Source organism: Panthera pardus, unplaced genomic scaffold (assembly GCF_024362965.1).
Source record: "Panthera pardus isolate Hobbes unplaced genomic scaffold, ASM2436296v1 HiC_scaffold_15, whole genome shotgun sequence".
Lineage (NCBI taxonomy): Eukaryota > Metazoa > Chordata > Mammalia > Carnivora > Felidae > Panthera > Panthera pardus.
This window is the reverse complement of record NW_026526710.1, coordinates 17,519,537-17,535,821: the sequence shown is the minus strand read 5'-3', so window position 1 is coordinate 17,535,821 and position 16,285 is coordinate 17,519,537. Positions and strand designations below refer to the sequence as shown.

The window sequence follows — 16,285 nt, the reverse complement described above, 5'->3', positions numbered from 1 at the left end:
TGCCAGGGGCAGACCTGTGGCAGGAGGGCGGCAACAGGGCTGACAGCACCTCCCGGGTCAGGCCGGCAGGAGGGCACTCATAGAAATCCTGGTACACAGGGCAGGCTGACAGCAGGAGGCAGGATAGAGGGGATATAGTCCATTTCTGGAATCAAGCAATCCAGAGTTCTTGCGATTTGGTTACACATGGGCCAACAGCAGAGGGGCAGTGGGCTGGCTGTTGCCCAGGTAGGAAGCAGCCCAAGGAACTGGCTTCCAGGACTTGGCTACAGTCCCTGGCCAGGTAGTCCAGGGGAAACCATTTATCCTCAGTTGGTGGGGAGAGGGGTGTTTTGCTTCAAGGGGTTCTATGAGCTCTGAAAATGGCAATTTATGACAGTGGACTTTGAAGTTAGAGTTACATCATACCTCATTTGAACGTGACTCTGGACAAGTCATGTAACTTCTGAGTCTGCTTCCTTATTAATAATGTGGATTTAAATACCTCACAGGGTTAATGGAAGAGTCAATGAGACAAGAAATGTAAAGAACCAGGGTGCCTGGGCGGCTCAGTCGCTTAAGCATCCGACTCTTGATTTCAGCTCAGGTCATGATCCCACAGTACATGAGACCGGGCCTCGTATCGGGCTCAGTGCTGACAGTGCAGAGCCTGTTTGGGATTCTCTCTCTCCCCCTCTCTCTGCCTCTCCTCCCCAGCTCATACTGTCTCTCTCTCTCTCAAAATAAACAAACAAACATGAAAGAAAGAAAGAAAGAAAGAAAGAAAGAAAGAAAGAAAGAAAGAAAGAAAGAAAAAAAGAGAGAGAGAGAGAGAAAGAAAAAGGAAGGAAGGAAGGAAGGAAGGAAGGAAGGAAGGAAGGAAGGAAGGTAAAGAACCTATCATGGATTCTCTCAATATACAATAGCTCTCACTGTGGTCATCAGTATCACTACAGCCAGCACGCAGGGATTTTTTTCTTTTAATTTTTAATGTTTATTTATTTTTGGGACGGGGGGGGGAGGGAGGGAGAGAAAGAAAGACAGAGTATAAGTGGGAGAGGAGCAGAGAGAGGGAGACGCAGAATCTGAAGCGGGGTCCAGGCTCCAAGCTGTCAGCACAGAGCCCGATGGGGATTCAAACTCATGAACCACGAGATCATGACCCGAGCCGAAGTTGGATGCTTAACCGACTGAGCCACCCAGATGCCCCAGCACACAGGGATTCTTTACCAAGTTCTCAACCCAGGTCAGCTGGCTGCCTGGAATCATTCATCACCCAATCACTCATTGGGTTGGCTACGCTGCCTGGGAACTCTGACCACTAGCCCAACTCCTCCCACCCCTCACCAACACACAACACACTCGTGTTAGCATGCATGTTCACGGCAACCCTCCTGCAATGATGCCCCCGACCCTGCCATCCAGACAGGGGCGAGGCACAGGCTGGACTGATATACCACCTCAGCCAAGACTTTCTGAGCTCCAGGTCTATGGGTGGAGAGGCCTAGGAGCCCAGGAGAAGGGAGCTCAAAGAGATAATCTAAAGTAAGTTTCCAAGCTGCAAAGCACTGAACAAGTATTCTTACAAAAGCTTTGAATGGTGCCATGAACCCAGAAGGCAAAGGGAGCTGGCCACTTAATTAAAACCACCATCACCATCACCCAGCTAATGTTTGCCGAGCACTGGAGAGGCCAGTTTACACACGTCATCCAATAAGCTTTGCAGCAACCTCATGCTGGAGACAAAGAAACAGGCTTGGCAAGTTTAACTTGCTCCAGGTCACCCAATGGGGGAGGAGCCTGGATTTCCTCAAGGCAGGCTCCTGCTCAGCTTTCCCTTGTCGACTTCTCTCATCCTGGGCTCTTCAGCAGGCTTTGCCAAGGGGGAAGCGGCTACAAAAGATTTACTCTACTATATGGGCAGAAACACCCCCCAGAGGGCATTCTCTGCAGTAATCCCAGGCAGGACTCAGGGGCACAAGCAATCCCAAACGACGCTCTGCTTCTCTTAGAGACAAGCGAATGAGGAGGTGGGTGTGAAAGTGAAAGCAAGCCCGGGGCAGGCTGGCAGCCGACTTGGCAGGTGGCAGTGGGAGTGGGTGATGGTAGGAGTTAGTACTATTATTTCATGATGGACATCTGTTGTTTTTGCCCACCCAGCATCTAGTCTGTCTTCTGGCACCAAAAATGCTGGCTTTCCTTCAGAAAATCACTCTCTTCTCTTGCCCTGTCCGATCCACAGAGACTGGGACAAACGTCCGACAGACATAGTCACTTGGATTCATGGCGACTGGCTTAGGAGAATGCAAACGGGCCTGGACTGTTGCTGGAACTACCAAGGGGAAGGGAGTTAGGGGAGTTGCTAAGCTGTAAGGACACAGCCTGGAACAACTGACCTCACGCAGGCTCCACCCGTGGGAGCCTTCCTAAGGGAGAAGCCACCCCAAGGAGACAGAGACAGTCCTGATGCCACCATCTGGGCACCCTCACCCAAGCATGCTGGAAGAGAGCACACTCCCAGAACTTATCAGCTACAAGAACCAGTAGGTGCCCTCTTTGTTGCCTGGACCAATTTTCAACCAATTCTGACCAACACCAATACTACCATTCGTGAGTGCTTATCATGGGCTGGGCACATGTTAGGGACATTACACAAAGCATCCCATTTAACTTTCAGAGCAACAGGATGAGGAAAAGTCTTACACCCCTCATCTTACAAATGAGGAAACTGAGGCTCAGAGAAGCAGAAAATTAGTGGAAAGCCACCAAGCCAGGAAAGGGCAGAAGAGGGGTTTGGACTCTGGGGTCTCCTATCCCAAGGCTCATGCTCTGACCCAACAGGTTACACTCCCTAGCTGGAGAGCAAAGATTTCTGTGCTTACAAACACGTTTTAGAAGCCCCCTTGCGTGAGCAGACAGTGCCTGGTTCACAGAAAATGGAATACAATATGAAAAGATGCTCAACCTCACTCAGAACAGAAATGCAAACAAAACCAACCAAGGTACACTTTGTTGTTTATCAGATTGGCAAAAATTGTTTGAGGATGTACTAGGTTGGCAAGGAGGTAAGGTGAATGCCACCTCTGAGATCGGAAGGTAAACCCTCTACACTGAGGGAAATGTGGAACAACTACTCCCATCATCAATGCACGGGCCCATTTACTAGAAAGAATTTATCTAAGGGGGTGCCTGGGTGGCTCAGTCAGTTAAGCGTCCAATCTCACAGCTTGTGGGTTCGAGCCCCGCGTTGGACCCTGTGCTGACAGCTCAGAGCCTGGATCCCGCTTCGGATTCTATGTCTCCCTCTCTCTCTGCCCCTCTGCTGCTCACACACACTCTCTCTCTCAAAAATAAGCAAACATTAAAAAAAAGAAAAAAAAAAAAAGAAATTATCTAAGGATTATCCCCCAGCTAGACTTGCATATGTGCCCCACCCAGGTTATTCACAGCAGTATTGGTTACAAGAGTAGAAGACTGACACCTTCGTATCTATCAGGGGAGGCTGGTTAAATAAACATGGCACTATGCAGCTGCAGAGTCCCATACATTAGTAACAGCAGGGCCTTCAGATGTATTTTTAAGGGAAAAAGTCAAGGTGTTATACAATTTGACAGGGTATAGTGTGCTATCAGTAGCATTTATTTATTTACTTTGATTATTTTTAATGTTTTATTTTATTTTTTTGAGAGACAGAGAGAGAGAGAGAGAGAGAGAGAGACAGAGACAGAGCACGAGTGGGGGAGGGGCAGAGAGAGAGGGAGACACAGAATCCAAAGCAGGCTCCAGGCCCTGAGCTGTCAGCATAGAGCCTGACCCAGGGCTCAAACTCACAAACAGTGAGATCATGACCTGAGCTGAAGTCGGATGCTTAACCAACTGAGCCACATAGGTGTCCCTTATTTATTTATTTTGAAAGATTATATATGTATTTTGAGAAAGAGAGAGAGAGGGAAAGAGCATGTGGGAAGAGCAGAGAAAGAAAGAGAGAGAATCCCAAGCAGGGCCCGATGTGGGGCTCGAACCCACAAACTGTGAGATCATGACCTGAGCCAAAACCAAGTCAGATACTTAGCTGACTGAGCCACCCAGGCGTCCCCAGTAGTGTTTATTTTTAAGTAATTTCTACACCCAACATTGGGCTCGAACTCACAACTCCAAGATCAAGAGTCGCATGTTCTACCAATAGAGCTGGTCAGGCACCCCATGATAGTGTCTAAAAATAAATGAGAGGCAACATATACATGGTTGAGCCTTAGTATTTATACACAGAATCCATATTTCGAATTTGCCTATTTTCTAAAATGTACTTGTAACCGCAAAATCAATGTCTGGGGGCTTTCGCGATCTTGCACAGCAAAGTGCAGGGCAGTGAAAAGTTCAAGTTGCCTGAGGTGTTACACACTCGCAGCTGAGGTCCAAGAAGGTGATGCTCTGCCTTGTTGTTTCAGCTCTCCTACCATAAATAAGTGGCCTTTTCACAATCTATTTAGTACCATATCTTTCACATTTTGTTTTTTTGTTGGTGCTTTCACTGTTTCAAAATGCTCTCCAAGGGGCGCCTGGGTGGCTCAGTCGGTTGAGCATCCGACTTTGGCTCAGGTCACAATCTCACGGTCCGTGAGTTCGAGCCCTGCATTGGGCTCTGGGCTGATGGCTCAGAGCCTGGAGCCTGCTTCCGATTCTGTGTCTCCCTCTCTCTCTGCCCCTTCCCCGTTCATGCTCTGTCTCTCTCTGTCTCGAAAATAAATAAATGTTAAAAAAAAAAAAAAAAAAAACAACCCAAAATGGTCCCCAAGTGTAATGCTGAAGTGCTGCTGTCTAGTGTTCCCAAGCGCAAGGAGGCTGTGATGTGCCTTATGGAGAAAATATATATGTTACTTAAACTTCATGCAGGTGTGAGTTATAGTACTGGTGGTCATAAGTTCAATGTGAATGAATCAATAATACATATTAAAATGTCCCTAAACAGAAACACAAAAAACAAGATTACTTTATTGACTGACGAAACTGTTGTAATCAGAGGCTTGTAGGAACTCAGCTCTATACTTCTCTTAGAAACAATGGGTTCAGCACTCGTTAATTCAGTGTTTGCAGTGACTTTATAGAATGTAAGTACCATGAACAGTAAGAACCAACTACGTCTGTATATGTTTACTTGTATGTAGAGGTGTGTATTCCTATACTATCTCTGGAAGTATCCTCAAGAAACCAATAAATGACACCAATGACTTCTGTGAGGAGAACTGGGTCGTTGGGGTGCCTGGGTGGCTCAGTTAAGTGTCTGACTTTGGCTCAGGTCATGATCTCGGTCTGTGGGTTCCAGCCCCACGTCAGGCTGTGTGCCAACAGCTCAGAGCCTGGAGCCTGGTTTGGATTCTGTGTCTCTGTCTCTCTCTGCCTCTCCCCAGCTTGTGCTCTCTCACTCTTTCCATAATAAATAAATAAACTTTAAAAAAAATGATTAAAAAAAAGAACTGGGTTGTCAGGAAAGTGGTAGGAAGACTTAATCACTATATATCTGTTCTTATTTTCTCAATTTTGAATCAAGTCAAAGTATTACCTATCCAAAGATAAATATGAAATTAAACCCAGAAACTTCTGCCTGCCTTCAGCGCACACCATCACACACCGTCCTCACAATATCCCCTTAGGTAGTGCAGTGTGAGAGGAAAAGGGGCCACACCTGTCAGCGCTACATCACTTACCTGTCCACCCTGTCAATGCTGTATTATGAAGGGCAGGGCCCTGAGGCCTCCTGGCTGAGGGGACGGTTTCGGGGCAGGATAGACTGTAGTGGTGCCAAGCCACCAGTCATGACCCACATCCTGCCCCAAGTCACCCCACTGGACAGCTCACCTGGGTGCTCTCATCATGGAAGCCCTCAAGGAAGCTCTCTAGCAGTTCATCGGCATTGTCAATTCGCTCAGCGTACTCGCCTACAATCCAAATCATGGCAGCGCGGGCCTCAGGCTCATCCAGAGAGTCCAGGTTCTCACATAGCGTGGCGATCACACTCTCGTACCTAAAAGATGGGCACACAGCCGGCATATGAGCAATGAAGGAGCCCGGGCAACCCAGGGGAGGTCCAGCAGGGGCCAAGAGAGACAGGAAGCTACGCCGCAAGACTCTGAGAGAGTGGTGAGTAATGGGATTTGAGTTTATCTGTTACATTCTAGTGCTTATTTTGGTGTGGGGAGCAGAGGAGAAGCAGCTCAGAAGTAAGAAAAAAACAATGGGTTTCTTTCGAGAATGCCATTTATGGCAGAGCAATAAGGAAGAGGGGAGAGGCTCCTTCTTGCTTTTCCTCCCCACCACTCCTGTCCCCACCAGAAGCCACATCACTCTCACACTGGGAGGGGTGGGCACATACTTGTTGGGGTATTTGCGGAAGATGTCCTTGATGACCACGATGGCTTCCTGGACAACGTAGTTGACCTTGGTCTGGATGAGATCCAGCAGCGTGCTTACACAGCGCTCTGCAGATTGCTGCGGGAAGAGGAATGTGGGCAAGTCCCTTGCACCCACTTCCAACAGAACCTCTGATGACCATGCCTTGGCCAAGGGCTCAGTCATGCCTTGCCCCCTTCCTTGCCACAGTGGGAAAACAGGAGAACACGCTCCCCAGATAACAAGTGGGAGAATGAGTACAAAATGACAGCCCGAGGATGGCAGGGACACAGAGAGATACAATTAGACTGAGAAGGTCAGTGAGCTCCTGAGTGGGGAGGATATTTGCAGTGCCTTCAGGCGAAGCCTTGAGGGTAGAGTGACTATGCTCTAGCCTGATACCACCTCTCTTCTACTTGTTTCCCAAAATGGGTTCCTATGATCAAAACCAGAAAGTCTCTACTTGAACCCTACCCCACCCCTTATGCCAACATACTGCACTAGTGCCCTTGTGGGAGAGACTCTCAGATTCTCCCCATAAGCACCAACAGAAAATGCCTCAAGGGGCTGGGCTGAGGTGACCAGCTGTCCCAGGATCTCCCAGTTCCCGGTGGACTAATTTAAGGAGAGTCACCTCATTGGTCAAGGAACAATGCCATAGGCAGAGAATGGGAGGGATGAAACACCAGGACACAGGGGTCTGGACAGCCCTTGGGAGCTTGGAGAAAAGGACGTCTGCACAGTCAAATCATGATTATTGCTAAAACGTACAGCAGGCAGAGCCCCTGCCCCAAAACTCCATGGAGTGAAAGCTAAGTCTACCGGGGCCACCACTGGCTGGGGCTGTCCCACCACCTTAGCTAATGCTGCAGAACCCATGGTTACAGATGGGTTTGTTTCATCTGCAACAACCTGAAGACTTAACGGCGATTACAGAGAGAGGAGCCTAATCAGATCTGCACAATGTGTGCCTTGGGGCCTCCAGCTGACCCTCAGGCCTTCCTGGACCATGAGCAGCTGACAGATTCTGCTACAATCAGACAGGTTTCCTGGTTTCAGCTTCCTTCTCTTCCCTCTCCCCGACCAGAGGACAGAGTCCCAGAGCCTCACCTCCACCTTGATCGCACAGCGGCCGATGGCTCGCACAGCCTTCCGTACAAAGTCCACATCCACCTCTGTTGCATATTCTTTCAGCTCTGCCAGAACCTGTGGCCGAAACAGAGAAGGTGGGGTTGGGAGGGGGGATCTGGCAGGGCAACCAACACCCCTGGACAAAGTGTATGCAGACCCCAAGAAGGATGAGATTCTGCGTCCTGCTTGAGGTGGAAGGGTCAAGGAAGGAGAGAGCTGTCAGGTGGCCCAAGAGGAAAGCAGGGAAGAACTAATTGGCAGGACTGGACAACCCTTGTTTAGGCTGATCTAGCTAACATGGCCACCTAACTACCACTTTTCTATGGATAGATAAGTAATAGGGAGAACAAATGCCTTAATCATAAAAATGTCAGTTAAGAGTTGCTGAGTGCTTGCCTCTGGAGCCCTGCGCTAAGCACTCTTCATGAGATGAACTGTTAATGGCGAGACAAGGCAGCCTGCCTCGAGACCACAGCTTGGTGGTGGGGCTGCTGTCCAATACCAAAGCTCACGTCCCTGGCTGCAGCCCTCTGCTGACCTGGGCGATGTTGGCCTGGGAGGCCAGACGGATCATGATGTCCAGCTTCTCCAGCTTCACGTAGATGGGGTCATTGTACTTCACAAAGAAGACCTTCATTTCGTGCTTCAGGATCTCAGGCCTGGTGGCAAGACAGGATTGCCCGAAGAGCAGAAAGCAGGGCATAAGCCCTATGAGAAAACCCCTTCCATGTTTACTGGGGCATTTCTGGGGTGTGAGGCAGACCCTGACATCTGAACTGTTGTGGCTGCAGGTTCCTGGGCAAGGATCCATTGACTGATCCTGAGCAAGGTTCTGACTGGCCATTGTATGACCAACCATATCCCAGGAAGGGAAGAGGGAATATGAGCAAGAGACAGTTCATATTTGAGAGGTAGCAGGCACCAGGAGACGGGCGTGGCAATCAGACCTTGTGCCAATCCCAGCTTGTGACCTCAGGCCTCTGTTTTCTCACTCATGAAATCAAAATGACACCATACAGGAAGCGTTACCATTGCAGGCCTCAGTCTCTAGTCCTAGAAAGGCCTGGCATCTGGGAGCTCATTTTTCGGGAGTGTTCTCACTGTTCCTTAAATGATAAAGGTGGCTAATTGTGCCTAGACTGTTTGTATAAATAATACGATTTATGCTGAATATCTGCCTTCCCTCTGGGAGTCTGAAATTTTGCTAGGTGTGTATGTGAACAGCCCCAGTAAAAACCTAGGGCGCTGAGTCTCCAATAGGCATCCCTGGGCAGAAAAAATTACACACATGTTGCTGCATTTTTTGTTGCTGGGGGAAGAGTGTGCTGTGTGTGATGCCCTCCCTGTACATGGATTCCTCCAGACTCCACCTGTGTATCCTTCCTATGTCCACACTAAATCTGAGCCATGGAAACAACTATATGTTGACTCCCGTGAGTCCTTCTAGTGAATCTCTGAACATGAGGTCGGTCCTGGGGGCCCCGAAAGACACCTACAGGGTGAGAGGTAGATGGGAAGCATCCAGCATGATTGACACCTGCCTCCAAGAAGGCACTTGCTATGCAGGAGCTGTCACCAGTGTCACTGCCCCTCCCTCAACTGGTACCACACACCTCGTTTTTCTTAGATGAGGAAACCTGAAAGGTGGAGGGGCTTGCACCAGGTCACACACCTAGTGCTAGTAAGGGCAGAAGCGAGAGTCACTACCCCCCACTCTTATGCCCTTTCCAGAACAGAAGGAAGGAAGAAAAAAGCAGGAGAGAAGACACAGCAGACAGGAAGGAGGGACCCTACCCAGGTAGTACTCAGTGCTGCTGTACAACTGCAGGGAGGTGCTGGCAAAGTAAGGAGGCTTTGTCATGCCTAGCGGGGGAGACAGGATCCTAAGCTGGGGGACAGGAAGACATGATTTCTGCAATCAGGACTTGGCGAAAGCCGCCCAACCATGTTGGGACTGGGCCAGGCGGTGCCTGGGCAACACAGTCAACTTCTTAAGAGATTTGCCACGTTAAATATAGCACAGGGAGCCCTTCATGCTGATCGGGGTGTACAGGTCGCTACACCTCACTAAATCCCACACCACAACTACAAATGAATCCCCAGTCTTAGGGCTCTGTGTAGGCACTCTTAAAGTGTTCCCAAATTTACCTCCCAAACCTTCACAACTGTCACGATTCCACTGCTATCTCTAGGCCCCCAAGAGTGTCCTAAGAACCAGAATGTTGCTTCAAGGACAGGGAGATGTGCTATCTTCCAAGAAAAAATGTCTACAAGAGGCCCTTGTTCTCCACATAGCTCTGCTTCCAGCAAGGGGGCCGCTGGAACGCACGGACGCTCATGAATTAGTTGCTGAGAGAGCCATTTGACTAAAAAGGCTGGGAGAACTCCAGAGACCAGCCTCACTCTGTTCTCTGGATTGTTCCAGAGAACCCCTCCTGTTCTGAGCCCCTCAGACCGCACTAGTTGTTTTTCAGCTCCACCCACCCTGGGTATCAGGCACTTTCCTTTAGAAGCAGTGGCTTACAGCTGTGATCGTTCCTATGGGGTGAACAGAAATGGTCTTCTGAGTGACTTTCACACCCTCCTGCTCAGCCCCCAGTCTGATGCAAAGTCCATAGCACTTCACCACTTTGGAGCCCTCCAACCTCAGAGAATTTGACTAAAACTATAGACTCTGTCCCCAGGGAAAACACACACACACACACACACACACACACACACACACACACACACACACACACCCCACACAGAATCTTACACCCTGTTTCAGTCCTGTGGACTATGGAGCTATCCCTTGTGTATGGTTAAGAAGCTCCGTGCTGCTCTTTACCTCACCTGCTACCTGATTAGGTGAAGCCAGGGTTTCTCACCCTCAGCACTACTGACATTTTGGGATGGAGAGTTCTCTGGGGGTGGAGGCTGTCCTGTGCACTCTACGACACTGAGCAGCATCCTTGGCCTCCATCCACCTGGGGCCTCCAGGTGTCAGTAGTACCTCCCAAAGTGTGACAACCAAAAATGTCTCCAGACATTTCTAAATATCCCTTGGGGAACAAAGCTGCCTGTGGCTAAGACTCTGGGTTAAGCTATTAAGGCTTCCTGCACGGTGACAGGTCAGCTTCCCTTTGGTCCTGATCCCGTCAGGAGATGCCCCCCGACCCTGAGTACACGCTGCACGTTTGCGGCAGCCCAGGTACCTTTTCTGTACGATGAGGTTGATGTTGCGCAGGGCCACGTACTGCAGCTCAGGCTCGGCCGACAGCAGCGTGACCAGGGGTGGGGCCAGCTTCTTGAGCAGTGTGCCATAGTAGTCCAGGTCCTTGGACAACATCTCCATGAACTTCATCAGCACCTTCACAGCAGACAGCACCACAGCAGAGTTGGCGTGGGAGAGCCTGGGGGTGACCCGCTCACAGATGCTGGGGTCCATTCCAAGGAGAGGGACAAACAGGAGAGACAGACAAGGGAGACACCCTGTTTTTAGTTATTGAGGGAGTATGTTTTCTGTAGGAAGATCGAGATCCTGCTTCTGGTGCTTGCTAACTGACCCCAACAGGTTAAAACCACTCAGAGTCTCAGTTCCCTCATCTAGAAAACGGAGGTGAGGATGCCAACTTCACAGGGTTGCTGAGGGCTTACTTGAGATAAACCACATAAAGCACCAAGCACGGTGCATGGTAGTTAATAAATACTGGGTAACTGTCAAGTCCCTCCCTTCCCTCGCGACAAGGGCATTCAAAAGGGGCAAGGTATCATGTCGGGTAGGACCAAAAGTGAGGGGTGACCCAGGCGAGTGACCTGCATGACTTCTTCCACCTTCTAAGCCGGTGTTTCCTTACCTGTAAAATGTGGACAATGATGGGGCAGCTTCCACAGAGGTGCGTTAAGGATCATCTAATGCATAGGAAGCGCTCAGCAGAGCCCCAACCACCCAGAAAGAATCCAGTGAATGAAGACTCTAGTACTATCCACCTCCTTTACTCAGCCCAAGGTGACCGGGGTCTCTGTCAGCAACCAGATCAGGCACTGGCTTCTGTTCTGTCTGTACCATGCTGAGCAGGGAGCTGACTGCCTGGCTCTGGCCTCCCTTGAGATGTGTCTGAGGATGGTCTGTGGGGCAAAGCCCTGGCAAAGGGCCCAGTAGAGGTCTGAGGCCCAGCTCATGGTTGGAGCCCTGCAAGGACCAGGTCCCGCTGGGCTGGCAAGCAAGGGGCAGCCTGCTCACCTCTGGGCCTCTCGGTCATCTTTGGGCGTATAGTTGGCCAGGCAGTCCAGGATGAAGATCTGGCCCCACTCGGTGCACTCATTCAGGGCTGTCAGTAGCTTATTAATGGACTGCGGGTTCAGGTCAAGCAGGTTGCTGCTGGGGTGAGACTCGGCAATCTCTGACAGGGCAGCCACTGCGTTTGCCACCACCTGGTTGAGAGGGTGGAAGGGGCAGAGGCTGGGGGCGCTGCTCGGGCCACAGGGCATTGGGGCTAATCATGCTGGCCGGTCAGAGGTTGAATATCCTGAAAGGAACAGGACCCGATGGGCAGGGTCTGCAGCACTGAGACCCCCTCCAAGCACTCACCCTACTGACTCCCCTGTAAACCAGAACAAACATAAGTGCTCCCAACCAGTGAAAAAAAAAAAAGAGGAAAAACAAAAGAAACAAAGGAAAGATCCGGCTCCAAATGCCCGGCAACAGAAAACATTCCTAGTCACCTAACACACGGCCCCTGTCCACCACCTATAGCAAATCAATTCAGGGGCTGTTGAGGGTGCTTCTCGGAGCTAGAAGATTCCACAGAGCCCCTTAGGTCTGCTGGTAACAGATGGGAGGGCTGGAGTCCAGGGAGGCTGCCAGGTGAAGCACTGGGCTCTCAACCCATTTCCACCAGAGTAGCTGTTTTTATGTGTGTTCTGCAGGGTTTTGAACTCTTCCCTGTACAAATGGTGCTCTACTGGCCAATCCTGTACTGGCCACTCAGCACCCACGTGTGATCAGTGTTTTTGTAGGACAGAGCGGGATGGCTGAGCTGAGGGGTTTATGCATTTCACTTTTTTTTAAAGTTTTGTTTATTTAAGTAATCTCTACACCCAACATGGAGCTCAAACTCACAACCCTGAGATCAAGAGTCGCTTGCTCCCTGGGGCACCTGGGTGGCTCAGTTGGTTAAGCGTCTGACTTCATCTCAGGTCATGATCTCGTGGTCTGTGAGATCAAGCCCTGAGTTGGGCTCTGTGCTGACAGCTCAGAGCCTGGAGCCTGCTTCAGATTCTGTGTCTCCCTCTTTCTGCCCCTCCCCTGCTCACACTCTGTCTCTGTCTCTCTTTCAAAAATAAATAAACATTAGGGGCGCCTGGGTGGCTCAGTTGGTTAAGCATCCAACTTTAGCTCAGGTCATGATCTTGTGGTCTATGAGTTTGAGACCTGTGTTAGGCTCTGTGCTGACAGCTCAGAGCCTGGAGTCTGCTTCAAGTTCTGTGTCTCCTTCTCTCTCTGCCCCTCACCCACTCACACTCTCTCTCTCTCTCAAAAATAAACAAACATTAAAAAAAAAAAAAAAAAAAGTCATACGCTCCTCCCACTGAGCCAGCCAGGCACCTCTGTGCATTTCACTTTAAACAGTGCCTGCCAAACTGCCTTCCAAACTGCTGCCATCCTATGTGTGAGGAGGAGCTCCTTCCCAGCCATACCCTGGTGCCCTGTCCTCCAGGCTATGCTACTTTAAGAGTGACCCTTTGCAACCCTGCAAAGATGTGGGGAAAAGGAAAAGTACTTCACATTCAGAGCTCACCGATGGTGTCGGTAAGACAGTGACAGTGACAGTGACTGGAAGGGGAAGGAGGGCACTAGTCTTGGTTGCATGCCCACTGTGTGTCGGGCCGTGCCAGGCACATTACCTTCACAGGTTAAGCCTCACAGCACTCCTGCCGGCCACGGAGAATTAGATCCATCTTACTGGCGAAAAAAAGAGGGCTCTGGAAGGTTAGGCGGCCCGCCCAAGGTCACAATAGCTCATGTTAGAAAGGCCACAGAGAAGGCAACTCAGGTCTAGCTCACTCCAAAGATGGTTCCCAAACCACTGCAGGGAGGAGAACAATTAGCCTACCCAGCAAGGCTCTGACTTCCAGGACCGAGGGAGCACCTGGCAGAGGGTCAAGCAACCCAGTAGGTAATGGAACTGGCATGGTGGATGGCAACGGCTTACCATGGGGTTAGAGTCAGAGATGAGGTCTTTAAGGGTGTCCAGGAAGCCCTGGTCCTCTACCAGCTGGGCGTTGATGTCGTGGAGCTTGGCTACACACACAGCCGCCGTTTTTCGCACGTATGGGTCCTCATCCTTCAGGCACTTCCGGAGTGGCTCACACAGGTACTCTGTGATCTTGTCAACGCGGATACAACCCATGGTCCGCACGGCCAGGGCTCGGATTAAGGGATTGGGATCCTCACAGTCCTGAGGAGAATCAGCCATTGGCCAGGGGAGCAGGGGCAGACTGAGCAACATCAGGTGCTGCTGTGGGATCTCCCACCAACTGTGGCCAACAGCACCAGAAGTAAGTGCCATGTGGGGACATCCAGCATTTGTCAGATACTGTGCTGGGGCTCTGTGCAATGTTGTCTCTGATTCTCACAGCGGACACACAATACTGTTCCCATTTTACAGGTGGAGCAGCTGAGGCTCCCAGGAAGACTGGGAGCTCGCCCAGTCACAGGGGCGAGCCGTGATTCAAACCCACATCCATCTGGCACCATACCCTACAGAACCCCTCACGTGTCTGAATCTGAGCACTGACAGGGCGAAGGGAGCTAGGAAGGTCCTAAAGGTACACAGCACTGACACTTCAAGTTCTCGTTTGCTCCTTAATCTGGAGGATGGAAGACACAGAAAAGGGCAAAGTCTAGAAGGGGAACACAGCTCTCAGATGCTTGCTGAATCCTGCCCTGGCAAAGGATGTAGGGCAACGGTGCATCTCAGGGAGACATGGAAGTCAACAGGCTTTAGGTCACCTCACACGGAATGAGTTAGCAGGGTCTGTAGCAACTGATTTTCTGAGAGAGTGGGAGCCCTCTGCTGGAGGACTAGGCAGCCCTCAGGCTAGGAGTTGGAGGGACTAGAAAAGAGCCTGAGTGTTTTTGCTCAGGGCCATAGTGTCCTAACCCAAGAGACAAAAGGGAGATGGACCACTGAGCACCCAGGCCCTCTGCTCTTCCTCCCACCAAGCTCCCACTCACCTTCACAAAGGTGTTGACAGCCATGATGGCCATGTCGGGCTGACTCTTGGCATAGTTCATCAAATACAGGTACACCAGCTTCTTCAGCTCTAGGTTGTCTGTCTGCATGCAGTTCACCACATCGGGGAAGAGGGCACTGGAAAGTCAAAATGGTGTGAGTGTGGGGTAAGGCTGGAGAAAGGAAGAAGATTTTTCAAACAGCTAATGGGGAGTGTGTAAGGGGAGGTACAGGGCACAGAGACAGTGGATAGGAGGGAAGTAAAAAGATAGCAGGACTTCCTAGTAAAAGGGAGGACATCAGCTCTGCTGTTACCACGAACACGTATTGGTAGAAACAGAACCCAAAACTTGATTTGAAAAGCAAAGTCCTCTGTTCTTTTCACAGGGTTCATTCACATACAAGCTCTGTAGCCCATCAGACTTGGCTCAACCCCAGCTCTAACGCTAGTTGTATGAAGTTGGGAAAATTCCTTCAGCCTCCCACCAAGTCTGAGTTTCCTCACCTGCCCTGCAGGAAAGGTGAAACAAAACCCCATTACACAGGGCCCTTATGATAATGAAAGACAATATACTTTAGGTGTCTGGTCCTTGCCATCCAAGAGTACTGAATACTTGAAAACAACTGTTTTCCTTCCCTGATACTTAACATGGCCCCTTATATTAGAATGTTGGTTCTAGAAGCAGGGATGGACCATGCTGCTTTGACCACAAGCGCCAGCTCAGGTGCCCACTAAAAATCAGCCAGCATGAATGGGCTTTATATACATGGTCTCATTTAACAGCCCCGAGAAGCCAGGCTCTTATCCTCATTTTACAGAAGACAATACTGAGGCTCACAAATGTCAGCTGGCCTGAGGAGCCAGGTCTGGATCTAAAGCTCATGCTCGTGACTGCCATTAATCTGAGGGGAGCCCCTCCCAACATGGTACCCCACAGTCCCAGAGCCACAGGCCTTTTGAGATGTAAAATATGCTTTTTAAAAATGTTTAATTTTTTTTAATGTTTAGTTATTTTTGAGAGAGAGAGAGAGAAAGAGAGAGAGAGAATCCGAAGCAGGCTCCAGGCTCTGAGCTGTCAGCAGGGCTCGAACCCATGGACCATGAGATCATGACCTGAAGTTGGACGCTAACCAACTGAGCCACCCAGGAATCCCTAAAAAAAGGTTTTTTTTAACTTATTTATTTTGAGAGAGAGAGAGCAAGCAGGGGAGGGGCAGAGAGAGAGGGAGACAGAATCCCAACCAGGCTCTGTGCTGTCAGCAGATGCGGGGCTCCAACTCACAAACAGAACCGTGAGGTCATGACCTGAGCCGAAGTCAAGAGTTGGACATTTAACCGACTGAGCCACCCAGCACCCCAGAGATGTGAAATATGCTTAATTAGAAGCCTATTTTCTGTCTCTGGAATCATAGCCTCCCCTCTCAAGTTTTCTAACTTAATGCACGAGAATGTGGTAACAGACTTAAGAGGTCAAAGTGAGCTTCCTGGGCCTCCATAGGAAATAGCCCAGTTGGTGCTGAAATTGAGGCATCACCTCGGAAGGCGAAGAACCAGGAAGCAAGAGGGG

At 50.1% G+C, this 16,285-nt stretch overlaps 1 protein-coding gene across 8 annotated transcripts in view; it reads right to left on the bottom strand.

Annotated features, from left to right (window-relative positions):
* Positions 1-16,285, bottom strand: part of AP1B1 (adaptor related protein complex 1 subunit beta 1) — an 85,215-nt gene that overhangs the window by 14,978 nt on the left and 53,952 nt on the right. For all 8 annotated transcript variants that reach the window (XM_019426592.2, XM_053902187.1, XM_053902188.1 and 5 more), the window contains 8 exons: positions 14,720-14,855; positions 13,695-13,940; positions 11,723-11,913; positions 10,695-10,916; positions 8,036-8,156; positions 7,477-7,572; positions 6,350-6,465; positions 5,836-6,001 (listed from right to left, as the gene is read on the bottom strand). In XM_019426592.2, coding sequence (XP_019282137.1) covers positions 5,836-6,001; positions 6,350-6,465; positions 7,477-7,572; positions 8,036-8,156; positions 10,695-10,916; positions 11,723-11,913; positions 13,695-13,940; positions 14,720-14,855 — 1,294 coding nt within the window. The remainder of the gene's footprint in view (positions 1-5,835; positions 6,002-6,349; positions 6,466-7,476; positions 7,573-8,035; positions 8,157-10,694; positions 10,917-11,722; positions 11,914-13,694; positions 13,941-14,719; positions 14,856-16,285) is intronic.